Raw genomic sequence first — 21,675 nt, forward strand, 5'->3', positions numbered from 1 at the left:
TGTTTTATATTGATTACATGTCAAAATAATATTTTGGATGTACTGGGTTAAATCAAATATATTAAAGTTAACCACACTCATTTCTTTTTACCTTTTTGATGTGACTACTAGAATATTTAAAATTATACATGACTTGCATTCTATTTCTATTAGACAGCACTGATCTAAATAGTTTTGGCATTATAGAGGAGGCTTTAATTAAATGTGCCTACACAGTACTCTGCAGGAAGCTGCCTTAAATGCTGCACCCACTGAAAAAGGCCTGCCAACAGTGCTACCCTGAATTAATGCTCCAAACACTTAAATCATCCCATTCAACCAAAAATGCATAATCACAGATTAGGAGGGACTGCTTACTATGATACTGTATAGCTACTTGTTAGCGTTGGTAAGGAATGACATATTAAACCAAGTGGGTGAGTTTCCTTCTAAAAGAGGTTCTGTGATTTAGTGCACTGTATTGAACAAAAAGTTAGGTTTTACCTTACAAAGTTAATTCTGGAAATCTATCCTGAACATAGGTATTTCTGACTCTGCACATACCTGTTCAGTTTTGCAGAGCTTTTCTATATTAGGCTTGAACTTATTCATGCAATCTTCTGCTAAGTTAAGATGAACAACTTGCTGAAAAACAGAAGAAATCAATCATTTAAAGCATTTTCATTTCTTTCTGTGTAACTGATAATATTAAACTTTTGAGATGGGCCTGAAGGAAAGCATGGGCTTAGGTGGGAAGGAGGTACCATGTAAATCAAGGGAAACATCTTGAGAAAGGAAAAAAGTGAAATTTACCATGATCTACAGGGGATAATCAACGGACCACAAAAAACAGAATGAAAGGGTTGAATTTGTGTTGGGCTTAGGAGTAGTGAAAAATAAGGTGAGAAAAAAACAGTGAAGTCCTTAAAGTCAAGCAGAAAAAGTTTGAATTTATGTTATTGATTCTTGATTAGGGAGCAATATGATAAAAAATATGTAAATATTATTCTGATAATTACTTGTAAGAAGGACTGGAACAGCAAAAAAACAAAACTTTACCTGCCCACACAGCTTTGATTGCTCTTAAATCTACTGATATATAACTATTAATTCAGACATCCCTGGTGGCGTAGTGGTTAAGAATCTGCCTGCCAATGCAGGGGGACACGGGTTTGAGCCCTGGTCCAGGAAGATCTCATATGCCGCGGAGCAACTAAGCCTGTGCGCCACAACTACTGAAGCCAGCATGCCTAGAGCCCATGCTCCGCAACAAGAGAAGCCACCACAGTGAGAGGTTTGCACACCGCAATGAAGAGTAGCCCCTGCTCACCACAACTAGAGAAAGCCAGCATGCAGCAATGAAGACCCAACGCAACCAAAAATAAATAAATAAATAAAAATTTAAAAATAACTATTAATTCAACGAACCAAGTATAACAATAACCACTTGTCAATCCAATGTTGAATTTTCTTATTAAGTTGATAAATATTAAGCTTCTTCTGTTTGGCTATTCAAGATAAAGATATAAAAAAATTTAAGCTGGATCTGAATAAATCAAGAGTATCTATATAAAGAACTCTATTGGGGAGCTTAGATATTTGGGGTATTTCTCAGACCTAAAGTAAGGTTTTAGAGGACAACTAACACGAAGTATTCCACGACACCCACTGCTAAACCTGACTACAGAACTGGATGGACTAATAAACTAAAAATGATAACATATCTTATATACAATACTGCTTACCTTAGTAATCTGTTTACGGAAATGGGGCATCTTTTTCATCAATTGGGCAAGAGCACTAAGTGATGTCTAGGAAAAATAAAACATTTTTAAAAACAAACTTATGATTCAGTTATTTTTATATAACAACTTTAAAATCCAGTAGTTTTAAATATTTATTAATTTACTAAATATTTGGCAATTTAAAAAAGAAAACAAATTCAAGAGGTTTCCAGCTGCAGCCATGATAAAGTAACTGATATAAAAATTATTCTCCCTCCATAAACAAAAACAAAATTGGACAAAATAAAAAAGACAACAGCTTTCAGGCAAGGGATTTTTCAAAAATAGCTCAAAGCTAGGTTACGTGAGCAAAGGAAAGCATAGAAGGTGATTCCCGCATTCATCCTGGCTCTTCCCTGAAACATTTTCCAAAACACAGTGAAAGGAAGTAGAGTTTAAGTAGAAAGCAAGTCTCTCTGAGCAGAGGAAAAAGAGATCAGAGTTTGGGGCTACTGAGGTAGGGTTTGGGGTCCAGGGTTAATAGAGAAAAGAGCCAGTCACAACAGAACTCAAAGACGTGTAGAAGGGTTGCCTTAGCATCCCTGGCCAAATACTAAGCTGCACATGTATAGGGCATAACTCTTAAAGGCCTAGCAGAGAACAACTGCAGAGATTTCAGAGGGGTCTTAATGCAAGACAATATTGGCATTCTCTGATCCAGACAAAGTAGACAGTTCTAAGTGAACATCCCAGACATTTAGTCCTGGAAGGACTATAGCTTCAGACTAAATGCAAAAGTGAAATACACTCAACATAACAAAAGCCTGACATGAAGTCTCAACAGAATCAAGGTTATTCACTAACAAATTAACTGCCTGACAGAACAGAACTCAATACTCTTAGTAGAGAGAACATCATCAAGAGCCTTTGCAACATAGCATCCACAATGTCTAACATACAGTAATATATTACTGGACATGTAAAACAGGAAAAAGTGATCAATACTCAAGTGATGAAATGGTCAATAAAAGCAGACCCAAGATAATCCAGACGCTGGAGTTAGCAGACAAGGACTTTAAAATAGCATACTTATGTGAAAGAAAACAGGCGAAAAGATGAACTAAATGGATGAAAAGATGGAGTATTTCAATAGAGGATTACAGACTTTATTTTAAAAAATTCAATGTATGTCCTAGAATTAAATGCAACTTTGAAATTAAAAACACAACGAATGACTCATACATTGTTGGTGAGACTGTAAAATGGTACAGCAAATTAGGAAAACAGTTTGCAAGTTTCATAGAAAATTAAATATACATTTACCATATGACCCAGCAATCCTACTCTTATTTATCCAACTGAATGAAAACATCTGTTCACACAAAACCTGAATGTTCACAGTGGCTTTATTTTTAATTGTCAACAACTTGGAAAAAACCTAAATGTTCTGCAACTTGTGAACAGATAAAACGTAGTATACCCATACAATGGAATACTACTCAGCAGTAAAAAGTGTTGAAGCTCCTGTTACATGTCACGTGGATGAATGTCAAGTGCATTATATTAAATGAAAAAGCCATATTGTATTATTCTATTTAGCTGTCATTCTGGAAAAGGCAAAACTATAGGAACAGAAAATAGATCAGTGGTTCTGAGGGGATCAGAGTTGAGTGGAGAGGTTGCCTGCAAAGTGGCACAAGGGAATTGGGGCGGGGAGGTGTTGATGGAATTGTTCTATATCTTGGTTGTGGTTATGTAAGAGTATACATTTGTCAAAACTCATAGAATTTTATATTATAAATAAAGGGGGAACTTTACTTTCTAATGCAGTTTAAGAAACAACAATATGTTGAATGGGTTTAACTGCAGACTGGATACAACAGACAAAAGTAGGGGACTCAAAGTCAGGTTAATAGAAAATATTTAATTAAAGCACAGAGGAGGAAAAAAGTGGGAAAATAAGGAACAGAATAGAAGAGATGTAGAATATGGTCCAAAAATCTAAAACACAAGTGAATGGAATCCTAGAAGGAGAGGAAAGACAGACTAGGACAAAATCAAGATGTGAGGAAATAAGGGCCAAGAATTTTACAAATATGAAGAAAGTTACCAACCCAGTGATTCAAGAAGCTCAATAAACTAAACCCAAGGAGGATAAATACTAACAATAACACATCATAGTAAGGCATATTATGGTCACATTGCTATAACTAAAAGATAAAGACAAAAATCTTTAAAAAGACACTTTATCTTCAGGAAATTAACAGTAACACGACAGCTGACTTCTTTAACAGAAATGATGGTAGCCAAAAGGTGACATATTGAAATCTTTAAATTGCTGAAAGGAAAAGAAGAACTGCCAACCTTGAATTCTAAATACAGCAAGTGTCTCTGTAAAACCTGTAAAACACAGATATCCTTAGATAAAAACAAAAGTTGAGAGAAATCATCCAGCCCAGATGGAAACACTAAAGAGCAATAAGGAATAAAAAACAACAGATTTCAAATTTATGTGGACAATATAAAAGTCTATTGAGAATTTAAAACAAAAATAACATCCTGACCTTATAACACATGTTAAAGTAAAATATATGACAACAATAGCACAAAAGAGGAAGGGAGGTAAATGGAGTTAAACTATTATAAGGTTCTTGAATTCTTTAGGACATGGCAAAAGTATACTTTAAGTATACTTTTGTGATAATATAAGGATACATTTTGTTGTACCCAACATGATGACTACAAGAAGGATACCAAAAGGTAAAACAAAAGTTTATTTTGGAGACAAAATGGAATAGTTTAAAGAAAAAAAAAAAAAGGCCGAAAAGGAAAAGGATAAAATAAATAGAAAGCAAATAAGATGGTAACAAATTCAACTACATCAATAATTACATGAAATACAGATGGACTTAAACATTCTAATTAAAAGATAAGGATCATCAGACTGAATAAACAAACAAACCTCAACTGTCAATACAAACTCTTTTTAAGAAGCACACTTTAAACATAAAGGCACAAATTGGTGAAAATAAAGGATGAGAAAAGATATACCGTGTAAACACTAGCCAAAATAAAGCAGGTATGACTATATTAAAATCAGACAAAGTAGAGTTTAAGTCAAGAAATACTGCAAATGAAAAACAAAATGACATTTTGTATTGATAAAAGATAAATTCAACAGAAAGATAACTATCTTTAATTTATAAAGACTATAATTAACATGGCTTCATCAGTTGATATAGCTTTGAAAGTTGACAAGATTCTAAAAAAAACAGACTAATTCACAGCCATAAGTGATACCATTCTCAGTAACTGATATAAAAAGCAGATAAAAAATGAGTAAAGAAATAGAATATTTGAATAACATGATGAACCAACTTGATTTAATTGACACACATAGAATTTGTATTCTTTTCAAGTACACATTGGGTACTTAACCACAATAGATCGTATGATAGGTCACAAGTCAAGTCTGAACAAATTTCAAAGGACTGAAATTATACACAGCACATTCTCTGACCACTATATAGTTAAATTACAATTCAATAACAGAAAGACAAGTAGAAAATTCCCAAACTCTTTGAAATTAAAAAACATATTCCTATATAACACATAAGTCAAAGAAGAAATCACAATGAGAGTTAGAAAATATTTTGAGCTGAATCGAAATAAAAATAGGTTATTCCAAAACTTGGGGAATGCAGCTACAACAATGTTAAGAAGGAAATAAATAAATATATATAGTAAGAGAAAAAAGGTTGAAAATCAGTGCTGCAAACATCCAACTCAAGAACTTAGAAAAAGAAAAACAAGTCAAAGAAAGCTGAAGGTAGGAAATAAAAATGAGTAGAAATCAATTCAACATAAAACTAACATACAGTAGAGAAATCAGCAAAGCCAAAAGTTGGTTCTTTGAAATACTAATTATATATATAGGGGATATTAATAGTATGTAGGCTAAAACACAAATTAACAATATTAGGATTAAATAAATAGAACACAGCTACAGGTTCTACAGACACTGGAAAGATAATAAGAGGATATTTGAAAATGAAGATGTAATAGACAAATCCCTTAAAAATGAACATCCCAAAACTGATATAAAAAAATTAAAAATCTGAATAGTTCTGTAACTATTAAAGGATTTGTAAGTAAAGACTTCCCCATAAAAATGGAAAACTCCATGCCCAGACTGCTTCAGTTGTGAAGTCTTCCAAGCAATGATGAGACAAGTAATAACAATCTTACACAAACACTTCCAGAGAATGAGAGGGAAAACATTACAACTCATTTAAAGACCAATATAATTTTGCTGCCAAAACCTGACAAGATTATCTCTCTCTCACTCACACACACACACACAAACACACACACAAGAATTATTACAGGGAAATACTATTGTTCATAAACCTAGAAGTAAACATTCTAAGCAAAATATTAGCAAATAGAATCCAGTGATATAGGCAAAGGATAAAGTATCATGACTAAGTGGAGCTGATTCCAAGAATGCATGGTTGGTTTAATGTTAGAGAATCAATGAATGTAACTTATCACATTAACAGAATAAAAGAGGGAAAAAAATTTCAATAGGTGCTGGTAAAGCATTTGATGAAATCCAACACCTACTGCTGATTTAAAAAACAAAACCAAAAAAACCTGTTGGCAAATATGGAATAGAAGGGAACTTCTTAATCTGACAAAGGATGTATCTAAAATAATCTAAAACTACCATAATACTCGATGAAATATCAAACACGTTTCCCCTTAGGTTGGGAATGAGACAAGGATATCCTGTCACCAGTTCTATTCTACATTATACAGCTAGGAGATATTAACTACTAAGAAAACTAGTTTAAAAGGTATACAGATTCTAAAGGATCAGGCTAAATTTTCTTTATTCACAGATATTATTGTGCAACTTTCTGAAATGATAGAAATGTCCTATATCTTGATTTAGGTGGTAGTTCCACAGGTATGTTGTGTGTATGAATACATATATATGTGTGTAAAAAGTTATTCAGTATACTTAAGATTTGTGCACTTTACTTAGGTAAACTATACATCAATATAAAAAACTTAACAAGAATGCATTAATGCAATTGGCTAAATGGCCTTTTAAAAATAAATTTTAATGGAGCAAGACAGAGAAAATGTTGCTAACTGTTGAGGCTAGGTAATGGGTACATGAAAGTTTATTTTCTCTACTTTTGTGTATGTTAGAAATTTCCCAAAATGGAAAGTTAAATAGATTAAAAAATTTACAGACTTTAAAATTCACCTTCATCATTATCTTGAAAGTTAAATAACACTCTTACCTTTCCTTCCGTTGCTTTCTTTGTTGATGAAATTTCTTTCATAAGCTTGGGAATTTCCCTGTCAAATTGTAAGAGAATTCTTTAAATTTCTAAGGTGTAATTCTTTACAAAAAAAATATATATATATATATTTTTTGCAGTACGCGGGCCTCTCACTGCTGTGGCCTCTCCCGTTGTGGAGCACAGGCTCCGGATGCGCAGGCTCAGCGGCCATGGCTCATGGGCCCAGCCACTCCACGGCATGTGGGATCTTCCTGGACCAGGGCACGAACCCGTGTCCCCTGCATTGGCAGGAGGACTCTCAACCACTGCGCCACCAGGGAAGCCCACAAAAATATTTTAAGATTACAAAGTGTACTATCATGTATTTAGTATTTTAAAAATGTGGAATAAAAATTAAAATGAGTTCACATACTCTAATACAACTGCAATATGCCGATGTCGAATTCTGACCCAGAGGTCATCATCTTCTTCAAGGATTGCCTCCTTTTCTTTCCCATCTGTTTTATATCTACAAGTAGAGAGTAGTATGAACTTTTGGATTATTTTCCCACCCAAAAAGTGAAAGAAACATTTTCATAAACAATAATTTTAAGATACAGCTCAAGAAACTGAAGAGTACACCCACTATTTTGGGGGATAATGAATACATACTCAAAACTAAGGCATATTGCTATCCATACAATAAAAATCAAAGTGCTATGTCTACCAAGACCTTTTTACTTTCAACGTTAGGTTTAGCTGTATTATAGAGTTTTATCTCGGCAAAGTGGTATCTTAGAAACAAAAATTCAACGTTCCACAATCAACTTTAAGAACAAGAGTGAATACACTAACAATTTGTATTCTAGTTGCTCAAAATACTACTTTGATGTACTAATAACCATCAACTCAACTATCAAACATCCATTAAGAAAAGAAATGTCACCCCCTAATGTAGCCTATTAAGTACTGCAGGTGTTTCAGAGTTGGTACAAAATTCACAAACATATATCATCTGTTTCTGTATTCTTCCCTAGCCCTATAACCACATCTCCTTTAAAGAATGGGAAAGGAAATGAGAGAAAAACTAGTGTAGCCATTAAAAACCTTGATTGCTTTAATGAGTTCTACTGAACTGAGAGGCAATTCAAGAGGTTCATGACATTACTCAAAATGGGCTTCCTGACTGCTTCCCCAAATGTAATTCCTCGCTTCTCTTTTTATGCAAATAGCCAGCCTCCTTCCATTTGTGGAGCTGGAAAATTCCATCATCCTTGGGACTGTCAATGTCCTGAGCCAAGATCAGAATGGACAGCACTGAGCTTTCCTAGCACTGGATAGCAGACAATAAATGGAGATTTCTGCTGTATAAATATAATCATTTCTACAATCCCCCAAATTTCAGGCCCCATCTATAAAACCATCTACCTATTTGGTCTTAATTACAGACACCCAAAGGCAGAATGACTGTGCTTAATTACCAGACTGCACTAAGGACAGAGGCCTTTTTGTCATTTAAAATGCCACTTTGTACTTCTTTAACCTTTGATTTATAAACAAAGATTAAGGTAGCAGGCCTGACAATACTAAAAAGATGATGACAATCCTAAGAGTACATTTAAAGAGGTCACCAAGATGAAGAACACAGTCTGGATACTTAGAAGTTTCTGCTCTGCATTATTTCCATTAAAAATTGGGACAGAGCACAACCCACAGGGAGTTTGTGCTTCCACCTAGTCTTATCCCTGGACTTTTTCGATTCATTCAAAAAGTCTTGACTTCTTTGTTTTTGTTTTTAAATAAGTCTCTCCATTACTCTTAAAAAATTAAACCTTGCTTTGCTTGCCAGAAAACCTAGGGAGATAAATTTTTTTAAAAAGTACTAGGTTAGAAATGTCTGAAACTTATGTCAGTAGTCTGGAACCAAATTCTTAAGTGTCCATCAGTTTAAGTCATTTCTAAATCTCTTGAGCAACGTAGGTTTAGAGACCTAAAGGATAAGAGAGGTAAACAACATGCTTTCTGAAAATTCTGAATAAACTGCTTAAAACTACTTTTATATTAGAATAACTACTTTTATATTGGAAAAACTACTTTTATATTAGAAAAATGTTGATCTACATCATCTAACATTAATACAAATAAAGAAAAACTCAGAAGCCAGGATTTGACCAGAATGCAAATAAAAATACAATAGAAAATACAAAATTAGTTTAACAATATTTGGTTTAAGAAAAAATATTAAGTATTATAATTAGCACAAGTTTTTGGATCTTTTTAATCTATTAAAATTACTAAATTAATTTAAACATAAAATTTCAGAAAACTAATTTTCTTTTTCATTACTATGCTCAAAGCAGTAAATCTTAGCTGAAAAAGGCCAATTTGGATTTAGAAATTGTGATATCAAATAACATGTTATATATATATATGTATATATATATGCATGTGTGTGTATATATATACACACACTCATAAATGATACACAAAGGTACAATAAAATGGTTCCTTAACAGAAAAGTGATTTCATTTTTCATTTAGCTACTTGATATTACTTTTAAAGTTAATATGCTTATATCAGAGTTAAATCAATAATAGGTACCAAATTGGTAAACTTGTATCTATTCTCAATAACCATCCTAATGAGGTTCCTAGTCTTCTAATCTTTTTAAATACACTATGTTGACAAGACACACATACAGGTAACTTTTGGATGTGTGATTCAGAATAATCACAGCCTAACCAATTTGAATATGGTTTCCACTTCAATAAATATAGTAGTGAGCCTGGTATTTACTGAAAAGTACAAATTCCAGCTGTTTAAAATCTATTCTTGTTGTAGACACAGTTAAGGAAGCAAATACACCGAAAGAGCTTCAAAGCAGTTAAATTACCCATTAACTAACAAGGTCAAGATATTTTTAATAGATTATGATTACAGGGCTAAGAGAAGGATAAAGTCTCTGAATGAAAAAGGTTACAGGGGCTTTAGATTTCTGGTGCCTGCACTAATCATTAAATGCTAATGTCCTATCCTGTTTGTATATGTCCTATATATTCCCTTCAAGTTATACTTGCTTGTATGTATCATTCTCAATCGGCAGTAGATCATATGCCATTGCCTGAAAGGTCAGTTCATGCAGGACAGTGGACACAGGATCAAAGCCACGATCAATTATTATGAGCTGGGAATGAGTTTTACCCTGGAATAACAAAATAAAATTATCTTAAGAAACTTCAATTTCTTTGTGTGAAACATTTTTAGTATCTTAGAAAACAAAAGCAGACTTTTCCTAAGTTCTGCCCCATTCCTAAGAATGTGAAGTTATATTAAAACAGAAAAATCTGAGTGGTATAACAGGAAAAAAATAAGACTGCAAAACCAAAAGCTTTCATAATTAGAGTAAGAGGCTATATGCAATAATACAATATTGTGAAAATTCCTTTAAAAAAAGTAACATTTGGCCTGCACTAAATCTATTTCCTTAGGAATTCATCTCCATAAACACTAAAACTGATATAAATTATGAATAGTAGTTATTACTTGAGCTCTTTATGCTACACACTGTGCTAAGCAAGAAATATCCATATTATTTAATTCTTATAGCAACCCTGTGAGACAGGGATTATTAACTCCATTTGGCAATGGGGGCATTAAGGCTTAAAATTAAGTAACTTGCCCAAATCACATAGCTAGCTAGTATGTGGTAGAATGGAGATTCAAACCCAGGTCAGCTTCACTCCATGGCCTGTACTCTTAACCATTACGCATTTTAAAAGATTACATTGATGCCAGCTAAGATGGTAAATTACAATGAAAGCTTTGCTATCATTAACTCACAAACAGCACTAATCATTAAACAGTGAATAACAGTGCTGGGAAAAATCATTGTTAATATCAGTATCTTCCATACTTCATTTTAAAAAGTAATAAATTCTCTGGATTATTATTTGGAGCAGTAAGAGATAACTACAACTCAGACAAACATTTCTTATTTATTTACTTCCAGCAGACAAAGGTAAACTACATAGAATAGATCTTTAAATTTTTTTTTAGTTAACCATTCACTCATTTAAATAAACCTTGAGATAGTATGGTATAGTGATTAAGAGCACAGCCTCTGGAATCAGGTAGATATGGGTTTGAATCCAGCCTTGACCACTTTCTTTCATTTTTTTTTTTTTTAATTTTTTGGCCACGCCACGCAGCTTATGGGATTTTAGTTCCCTGACCAGGGATCGAACGTAGGCCCTCAGCAGTGACAGCGTGGAGACCTAACCACTGAACCGCCAGGGAATTCCCAGCCTTGACCACTTTCTTGCTGTACAACTTTGGACAAATTGCTTAACTTGTTAATATCTCAGTATTCTTATTAAAAAACAAACAAAATATATATATATTTAATCGGAACCTCTGCCCTATAAGATTACTGTAAAGATTAAATGTAATAATACCATGAACACTTAGCACAGTGCCTGGCACTTAGTAAGCCCTCAATACATGTAAGTTATGAGTCTTCAGAAATATGAATAGGAAAAAGACTGTGCAATATAAGTGCTATATCAGGGCTTGGGGTTATGAAAGTATGTGAGAGGAAGAATCGCTTGACCTGAAGAGTGAGGAAAGACTTCAAAAAGGAGGTGACACTCTCTCAGGTCCTTGAATGAAGAAAAGGTATCAAGCATTTGAAAGATGTATAATTTCTGAGGCAGAAAGAATGGAAAGGACAAGTTTGGTTTTTGTGGATTTTCCTTTTTCTCATTGAAATCATGAAGGACTAAAGGGATATTAACTAATATAATGATCGTTTATCTCTTTCCTCATTCAACAAACATTTATTGACTACCTACTATGCTATGTATACCGAGCCATTATCTTCATAACTACAACCAGGACAACAGATTTCACTAGTCCTCCAAACCAAAAACTAGTAACTTTTAAAGTTCTGAACCAACATTACATCTAATCTTACACCCTCCATTCTAGCCAAGTTGTTTGTGAATTTTGCCTTTTTCTCTATGCCTCTGCCCAAAGAATCCTGTTATCCAAGAAAAAAACTCCCTCTTCTTTTATACTCATTCTTCAAGCTCAAGGGCCTCTTACTCTAGGATGCCTTCAAGACTCCAGTTACAATAAGATTAAGCCTCAGCCTATGTTCCCACTACATTTCATGTATTCTTCTCTCATTCCTCTTACTACATGCATTGTAACTGGTGGTTTCCTTGCCCATCTCCTCTTCTAAACTATCAACAGTTCCTTCTTCTCATTCTTCAGCTACTGTAATATGGCTTCCTAGCCCTGTGGCACCACCTCTGTCAGTCTACTCAAGCTCTTCACTCTCCAACCCAAGCTCAAATGCTAGAATTCCCCAGGTTCTAATCTTAGTCTTAGATTACTTTATATTACCTTGATAAGACAGTAATAGCTGTCATTCATTAAACTCCTATTATATGCCAAACACAAGCTAATCTGCCTAATCTTCATACCAACCAAGCAAGGTACATATCATCTGATCCATTTTATAGATGAAAATACAACTCAGAGTAAATAATATGTCCAAGAACACAAAGCTGGTGATAACAGGAAAAATGTTTATTAACTGTTTACTCAGTTGCAAGCACTATTCTAAAAACTTTTTATGTATTAACTCATTTAATCCTCTATTTTATAAAATAGGTATTCTCTTATTATCCCCATTTTATAGATAAGAAAACTTAGGCACAGAGAAGTTACATCATTTGCTAATTGACGTATCTATGAATAAAATGGCATAGCCAGGATATAGACAAAGTGCTTACTTCAAAACCCTTATCTTCCCCTCTAAGCCACACTGTCTATTCAGACTTCTACTACCACTTACATCAGTGATTCTCAAATCAAAATTGGGGATCTGTGCTAATGATTCTCAAATCAATACTGGAAAATGAATGAACAACAGTTTCCTTGGTTTATAAAGAAATAAGACAGACTTTATGCATAACCACTATTTGTCTTTTATATGTTACCTTTATTAGGCTCTTTTCATCAATCTTGTAGTAGTTTTCAAGTTTTTTTTCAACAAGCTGAGCAAGTTTACTGGCATTATCCAGAGGTTTACTAGAAATGGAAAAAATGTTCGAACAATTATCTTTCTTTCAAGACACACTTTACAATAGCAAGTTGAATTCTAAAATTAAACCATAAATTTATTAATTTAAAAGATTTTATAAACATGGAGAAGTTCAGATAATGCATCAAATATAATGCTATATCAATTTGTCTGAATTTTATCAATGTAAACCTTATCATATGTGCTTCAGATTTTTTTTCATATGAAGGAAATATTATAAATAAAACCGCAGTTCCTTTATTCCCCTCCCAATTCCCGGTCTTCTCCCCCACCCCTAGCTACCCCAACTCCAAGGCAACTACTATCATGAATTTGATATGTATTCTTCCTGTCATTACTATTATACACATGTTTACTGTTTTATATGTGTTTTAACAGTATGTTTTTACTGTTCTATATATGTGTGAGATCTATGTTGACACACATATCAAATTTAATCATTTTAGTTCTATATAGTATTCCATCATATGATTTATACTGGATTCTACGCATTCATTCCCCCAAAGATGGACATTTAAGTCATTCTCAATTTTATACCATTGCAAACAACATTGAAACAAATATCTTTGTACATACATCTCCATGTACATGTTTCTCTAGATATATTATTTCTAAAAGTATAACTGCTAGATTATATGGTATGTACATTTTCAACTTTTCCAGATATTACCATATTACTCTCCAAATTACTTGACCAATTATCTCTCCCACTAGCAGTATGAAATCTCCCTACATGCTCTCTAACACTCAGTCAACTTTCCAATAGTCTTTTGCATAAAATCTTATATACCACTATCTTCTAAAATGATAAAATCATACTCTAAACTGTAACTTCATGATCAGTGACATTAGTATAACTTCTGAGTCTACAAGAAATTGTTAGAAAAGGCTCTTCAATTAGCACACCAACCTCAAAAATGGAGGCTCTCCTTGTAAAGGGCTTCAAAGTGTTAAAGGACCTTTAGGTTTTATACCTCAAAAGTAAATAAAGCAGCAACTATAAAGAATAATTTATTATGTATTTTGCTTTAAAATATTTTCAAAAGGAAATAATTTCATGTTAGAATTACACTTGAAAAGTCCATGAGGCATAAAAGAATACTTTGTGAAAGAACAGGTAGGATTCTAAAAGCCTGATTATTTAACTATTACAATAACTCCAAACAGGTCCAAAGGTGAGCTATTAAATTATAAATTGGCCTCAGTTATCCCTCAGTATCCACAGGGGATTGGTTCCAGGACCTCACTCAGATTTCAAAATCTATGGATGCTTAAGCCCCTTTTATAAAATGGCGTAGTATTTGCATATAAACTATGCATATCCCCCATATACTTTAAATCACCTCTAGATTACTTATAACACTAATACAGTGTAAATGCTATGTAAATAGTCATAAATACAATGTAAATGTTATGTAAATAGTTGTCTGCATGTAGCAAATTCAAGTTTTGCTTTCTGGAACTTCCTGGAATTTTTTTTTTTTAATATTTTCAATCCACGATTGGTTGAATCTGAGGATGCCGAACCTGTGGATACATATGGCCAACTATATTACATACTCATTTCCCTGAACAGAGCCAAACACCAAGAGCAGAAGTTTGAACAGAGACTGAACTCTAGCAGGAGATAAACCACTTAGTTCAGAATGTAATTAGCATATCACCTATAAGAAAAAGAATGTTTCCAACACCTGAGGTATGAGTGAAGAGCCTGTTTGGTGACATCTGAATTAAGGAGATTTACTATATTCTTTCTAAGTAATTAACACAAGATTTTTTAAATGGTCAAGAATAAAGAAACTTAAATATAAAGTACTACATGAATTTGAAATTAAACAATTCATCCAACTACCCGGACAAATGTCAATGTTTAAGTTAAAGAAACTTTTAAAACAGAAACAAGTGACATAACTTAGTAGTAGTACAGTATATTTACGTCTACTAGTTTATTAGTATCATACACTATTCTGAGTTCTTTACAGATATTAACTCATTTAATTCTAAAAACAACCTTATAAAGTGAGTACTATGATTGTTTCCATTTCATAGATAAAGAAACTGAGAACAGAAGGATCACACAGCCAGTAAGTAGCAGAGATTAAAATCCAAGCTGTCTGGCTATACAGAACAACATGAATGTCTAAGAACATAATACTGAACAAAGCCAGAAATAAAAAACATCATAACCCCATTTATACCAAGTTCAAAATCAGGCAAAACTAAAATATGTGTTAGAAGTCAAGACAGTAGTTACCTCTGGGGAGGAGACAGGGGGTGACGACTAGAGGGGATCATGAGGGGGGCCTCTGAGATACTGTTAGTATTCTATTTCTTGACCTTGGTGAAGTTAGATGGGTATGTTCACTTTGGAATGATTTATCAAGCCATATAAATATAATTTATGCACTTTACAGTAAACTTTACTTTTAATAAGAAGCAAATAAACAAAGGTACATAGTACTACAGTCAAACTTTAACTTTTAAAAAACTCCAAAAATTGGGCTTCCCTGGTGGCGCAGTGGGTAAGAATCCGCCTGCCAATGCAGGGGACACGGGTCTGAGCCCTGGTCCAGGAAGATCCCACATGCCGCAGAGCAACTAAGCCCATGCGCCACAAATACTGAGCCTGCGCTCCAGAGCTTGTGAGCCACAACTACTGAGCCCACGTGCCACAACTACTGAAGCCTGCACTCCTAGAGCCAGTGCTCCGCAACAAGAGAAGCCACTGCAATGAGAAGCCCGCGCACCACAACGAGGAGCAGCCCCCGCTTGCCACAACTAGAGAAAGCCCACGTGCAGCAATGAAGACCCAATGCAGCCAAAAATAAAATAAATAATAATAATTAAAAAAAAAAACCTCCAAAAATCTATTTAAAATGGCTACTGGAATTAGATACCATAGATATTTAGATACTATAACCAGTATCCAGATACTATGACTATTTAAATTTGGTGGAAATTCAATAAAACATTAAATGTAAGATGGTATTCCCCACAGGACAACAAAGACATTCTTCTAAACATTCCTTAAACTCATGAAAAATATACATGTAAACCATACCAAATTTAAGCTCTAAAATTCAGTAATAGAGGCTACTAGTTACTCTGAAATTTAAGCCTTAAACTTTAAATCTCCTATATGTACAGCATAATTTTATAAAGAAAATAAATTCTTCAAACCAACACACAAAAGCACAGAGACATTACTTACCTGTATACCAAACAGCAAATAGACAGCATAACATATAAAGGCACCACTGAGTGTCTTACCTTTTATATCTGACTCCAGGATTTTCATCCAAGGTAGCACATACTGTAACTATCTGCTCAGCCATCGCTTCCATGATGATATCTTTTCCATTTGCATTACTAGGGTCTGGACTGTAACAGTAATAGAATGCATCTGGTACATCAAGAGTATATACCTAAGTTAGGCCAAAAAAAGTCACACTGTCAATTTAGAAACTTGACTAAAAATATATATCTAGAAAAACACAGCTATTCCTTGGGATTCTAAAAAAAAAATACTTGCACCAACCATGCTGTTTCCTGAAACAACTGTGTCTTTACCTTAATCAAATCTCATTTTCTCTGTCATCTTGATTTCATCCTTTATTTCTTTTCTCACTCTCCTTTCCTGCTTAGTCTACCTCTCTCCTTCAATTCTGGTTTCATATATAGATTGTACTCTTTGATTTTCTCTACCTGTGCAGCAGATGAAGAAATCTGAGGTAGTCAAATAAAAATAAAAATCTAAAACCTGGCACAAAGAAATAAAACAAAGCCAAAATTGGTCTATATATTTGACATACATTAAAATCTTAACCCATTAGAGAATAACCTAGAAATTTTCCAAAGTTGATATATATCTTCAACTCTTTAGCTTATATTCTTAATGTCCTTAAAATAGAGATATACTTCCCCAAAAGACAGAGCACTGTGCCAGACAAAGTACTGGTCTTACGATATATACAGTGAAACCTCACAGACACTTTTCAACTAACAAAAGCATTTATTTACATGCAAAGAATTGGATTAGAGATTTACTATTATTGTGTTATTTGAAGAATACAAAAGAAAAAGCTCTCTAATTGGAGTTGAGATTTTCCCATTAAATTAATTTTAATTTTGTTTTTTAAACAATGATAGCAATCCCCCTTAGCCTAGGATAATGTATTGAGTGTAAAAGTAGACATGTAATAAACATTATAGGTTAACTAACGAATTATGAAAAAACTCCCCTGCATTTCCTTTCACACAAAGTAATTCGTTTCTCTGAACATAACGCATCACTAACAGCAGCAGCCTGAACACAGACTGAGATTTAGCTGAAGCTACTACCACTTATGTCTGTGTTGCTGTATTAACAAAGTCTTAGTTGCTGTATTAACTGCCAACAAGCACCCTACAGCTGGACTGTGGCTTTCTCATAGCATTCTATCCCACTGCAGTAGATAATATCTATTCAAAAATATTTATTGCCCTCCCTACAGGGCCTCTCCCTATGGGAGTATACTTCCCACTCATTGATATCAGGCTTGCTATGGTCATTGGAATGTGAGTAGAAGTGACATGTGCCACTTCCCTAGAGAAGCTTTAAAAGCCATTGTATGGCTCCACCATTTCTCTTTTCCCTCTGCTATGTCCCAGACAGGGGCTACTCCTTCAGCCTAAGTCCCAGAATGAAGAGGATGTAGAGCAAAGCCCCAGTCAAACCACAATGGACACTAACGTGAAGGAGAAATAAACTTTGTTGTTGTAATGCACTGTGATTTGGGGAGTTGTTACCACAGCTTAAATTAATCTTAGCTATTATCTAATACTCTAATGAACCAAATACAATTTTGGAGCTGGTTTTCATTCTACACTCACATCTGCCATTCCTTCCTTCTCCTCCCCCCACTTTCCATCACCACCATGACACGCTCCTTTAGACTATTACTAAATGCTTTCTTCATCTCCATGACCCACAATCAGCTCCTTAAATATAGGAACTCTCCCCCCACAACCTCCATCTACTTTTCTTGCTAAATTATAGCCAGCTTAGCTCTGTTTCTACCTAGATACAATCTAGCACCCTTTCCACTAACTATACCAGACTTTTTTTACTCCCTGAGGTCCACTGTAAACAAACTCCCTTATATGCTTTAATGCTTTCCATCTAATTGCCCTAACATATATGTGACAGCATTAATTACCTTAAATCCTTTGAAAGGGAAAGAGAGCTTTCTTTAATCCCTTTGCCTCATGGATTCAGGAGGAGTCAACCACTTTCCTCTCTATGCAACTTCAAAATATGATGAGTGTCCAACTTCTCTTCTTCGGAAGACTATCATATCTGACTTTACCAATTTCTCCTCAACGATCATACGACTTCTACTTTTCCTTAAAGACTTTAGGACTTTTCTGTACCAGCCCATTTTCTGCCATCACTCTTGATGGAACCTGGTGCCTCCTACAACCTGGTCCCAACCTACCTACAGACACAGCCTTATCTATCATACCATCACCCATTATAATCCTTATTCCTGCTGCTCCCCTGCACTTTCCTGCTTCTGTATCTTTGCACTCACGCTATTCTCACTTCTTAGAATATTTCTTCCCTCTTCATTACTACCTTATGAAATTCTATTTTTCAAGTGATTTCTCATTTTCCTAGTAAGAATTAATCTCCTCTTGTGGCAGACTATGAGCTGCCTCCCAAAAAACCATTGTTCCCTTACTTTTCAGTAATCATACCAATTATTTGGGGTAAGCAGCCATACGCTCAGCTAAAAGACTACATTTCCATTTTCCATGCACTTGGGTATTGTTATGTGACTAAACTTTAGCTAATAAGATATAAATGAAAATGTACTTTCTTCTTTCTCTCCTTCATCCTCCTTCCTCAAATGAGAATGTAATAATTCTACAGACACCTTGGATCATGAGGGCCATCCCTAAGAGACCAGGCCCCTGACAACTTTGTAGAGCCAGCATACCGGCCATATATAGCTCACTTCCTGAGTTTTTGTATATTAGCAAGAAATAAATTTCCAACTTGGTTAAACACTGAAAGTTTAAGTTGTCCTGTTATATGCAGTTGAACCTAATCTTAACTGATACTGTTTTGAAGATGCGTAATACTTTGTATCTCTTTCACAGCTCTCGGATGAGGGTGGGGCACATATCTTGATTATCTTTTCATAGCATACTCTTTGCATCTAGAAGACAATGTCCACTGCACATGCTCTTGATAAACGCTCACACAGGCCTTTGCTTACAGCTCAAAGCAGTTAGCGGTATTTCATTCATATCTTCACTTGCAAACAAACAAAAGGTCACAATACAAAACTGAGAAAATTACAATTTTCACTGTAATTTCCCCATAACAGTTAAATTTATTAAGTAAACTCCCTTAAGATATTTATCAAGGAAGTAAATTAAAAGAACAAACTTCTTAGGGGAAAAACATAGCCAACAGATAGGACCTTAAATAATCACAACATTTTGCAAAGACTGGTAAGTAGAAGAGTCTCATGAGATTTGTCTATACACACAAAGACAAGTTATTTCCATCAGCCATCAAATTAGTCAGATATATACACAAACCTCTCCTCCAAATACAGCAATTACTGAAATTTACTGAATTCTGAGGCTAAAACCATATTTATCTTCTGTGCAGCAAGATGCTCTGGACACATTTGTCATATTTATCACACCACTGTTTAATCCCACATCATTTTAGGATGCCCATTTTCACCCTACACTGAACTTGCATATCATATTAAAAAGAATAAATCTAAAGGTAACCTTTGGAAAACAGTTTAATGTTAAGCAGATATCTTAAAATTTTACAAACTTGATTATGGTCTTTCTTTGTCAAAAACAGCAACAGCTTAGGGACTTCCCTGGTGGTCCAGTTGTAAAGAATCTGCCTTCCGATGCAGGGGACGCAGGTTTGATCCCTGGTCGGGGAACTAAGATCCCACATGCCACGGGGCAACTAAGCCCACACGCCACAACTAGAGAAGAGAAAACCCGCATGCCACAACTAGAGAGAGAAAAACCCACATGCCACAACTAGAGAGAAGCCCAGGCACTGCAAAGAAAGATCATGTGTGCCTCAATGAAGATTCCACGTGCTGCAACCAAGACCCGATGCAGCCAAATAAATAAATAATATTAAAAAAAACAAACCAAGAAACCCCCCCAAAAACCCAGCAACAGCTTAAAAGAAAAACTCATCATCCAGGACCATTCTATTTCTTAAAATATTGACCTTAGAGTTCCAAACAACAGTAAACTATTTCAATTCTATGAAATGTTGGAATCCAAACACAGAGAACAGAGCTAAACAATGCACTAGCTGTGTGATTACGGCAAGTTACTTAACCTCTTTGATTTTCCCATCTTTAAAATGTAGATAGAATTATCATCTATTCATAGGGCTATTGTGAAGATTACATGCATACATTTATGTGAAGCATTTAGGAAAGTGACACAGAGAAAGTACTATGTGTCTGCAATTATTAATTGAAGGCTCATTAACTATTCCAAAGGCAAAACAAATCTACAAAAATCCTTAATTTTATAAATTAAAATAAATAATAGCTTATATAACATTATGTAAAAAGTTTACTGAAGAACTTTGTTTTAATATCACAAATGGTTACAGAAGCTAAAAGTATTTATCTCTTTGGAGTCATTTAACAAAACATTATGCTAAAAATCTTTTGGTTTCATAATCTGATAGGGCTGTAAACCTTTACACACACAGGACTTAGCGGGAGATGTGAAATTTAAGTCCACTTTTATTATTAATGTTATATTCCAATTTAGTACTCATGTTCCTCCCTTCATCAGAGGAAATGTTTATTTGTGGATTGTTCAAACTTCACCAAATACATAATATATAAAACATCTTTAGGATAAACCTTATTAACAAGTAAGTTCATAAAACTGAATTTTAAAATCCATTATAAACTAAACTTAAAAATAAAAGGCATTTGGGTCTCCTGAGCACAAGCTGCCCATTCTCCTTGCTTGACCCTTGTAACAAACCTTCCTCTGCTCAAAAAAAATTTTTTTTAATAAAAATTAAATTAAAAAAATAAAAATAGAAAGTACCTGAGATTCAAGTGGAATGAAGGAAATATTTATTTCTTTACATCTTCTTATTGTCTTGGAGCAAGAAGCCTTAATTTTGTTAAAGAGACTATCAGGGCAAACTGAGAGGGAAAAAAGAAAAAAATCAAAGTATATAGCTGCATCTAAATTTTCCTTCTTTTGAGTAAATCATTCCAACATCCAAGAATTTATTTTTTATATATAATTACTGACTTTCACAAAGTAATTTACTATGAGGACAGAGATAATATGTAAATACTGTTTTTCACTTTATAGAACAGATGTATTCTAGTAATGAGGGCTGTAATAGAAATTCCACTTTCCCCATTCATATCCACCGTAACCTAAGATATATTTCCTTAGAGAGCTGCTAACACAGCAAACTAAAATTGTCAGGAAGGAAAATCAAGTCCAAACTAAGGACTTAATAAACTTTCATAGGACTTTCAGAACTTT

At 34.1% G+C, this 21,675-nt stretch overlaps 1 protein-coding gene across 1 annotated transcript in view; it reads right to left on the minus strand.

Moving 5' to 3' along the window:
• STXBP3 (syntaxin binding protein 3) overlaps positions 1 to 21,675 on the minus strand; it is a 53,419-nt gene that overhangs the window by 14,094 nt on the left and 17,650 nt on the right. Inside the window, exons 6-13 of the mRNA XM_081257225.1 lie at positions 21,220 to 21,320; positions 16,381 to 16,535; positions 13,007 to 13,097; positions 10,079 to 10,203; positions 7,434 to 7,529; positions 7,019 to 7,076; positions 1,725 to 1,790; positions 544 to 624 (exon numbers count right to left, since the gene is read on the minus strand). Of these exons, the coding sequence (XP_081113351.1) occupies positions 544 to 624; positions 1,725 to 1,790; positions 7,019 to 7,076; positions 7,434 to 7,529; positions 10,079 to 10,203; positions 13,007 to 13,097; positions 16,381 to 16,535; positions 21,220 to 21,320 (773 nt within the window). The remainder of the gene's footprint in view (positions 1 to 543; positions 625 to 1,724; positions 1,791 to 7,018; positions 7,077 to 7,433; positions 7,530 to 10,078; positions 10,204 to 13,006; positions 13,098 to 16,380; positions 16,536 to 21,219; positions 21,321 to 21,675) is intronic.

This window comes from Mesoplodon bidens, assembly GCF_964165515.1.
Source record: "Mesoplodon bidens genome assembly, chromosome: 2".
Lineage (NCBI taxonomy): Eukaryota > Metazoa > Chordata > Mammalia > Artiodactyla > Ziphiidae > Mesoplodon > Mesoplodon bidens.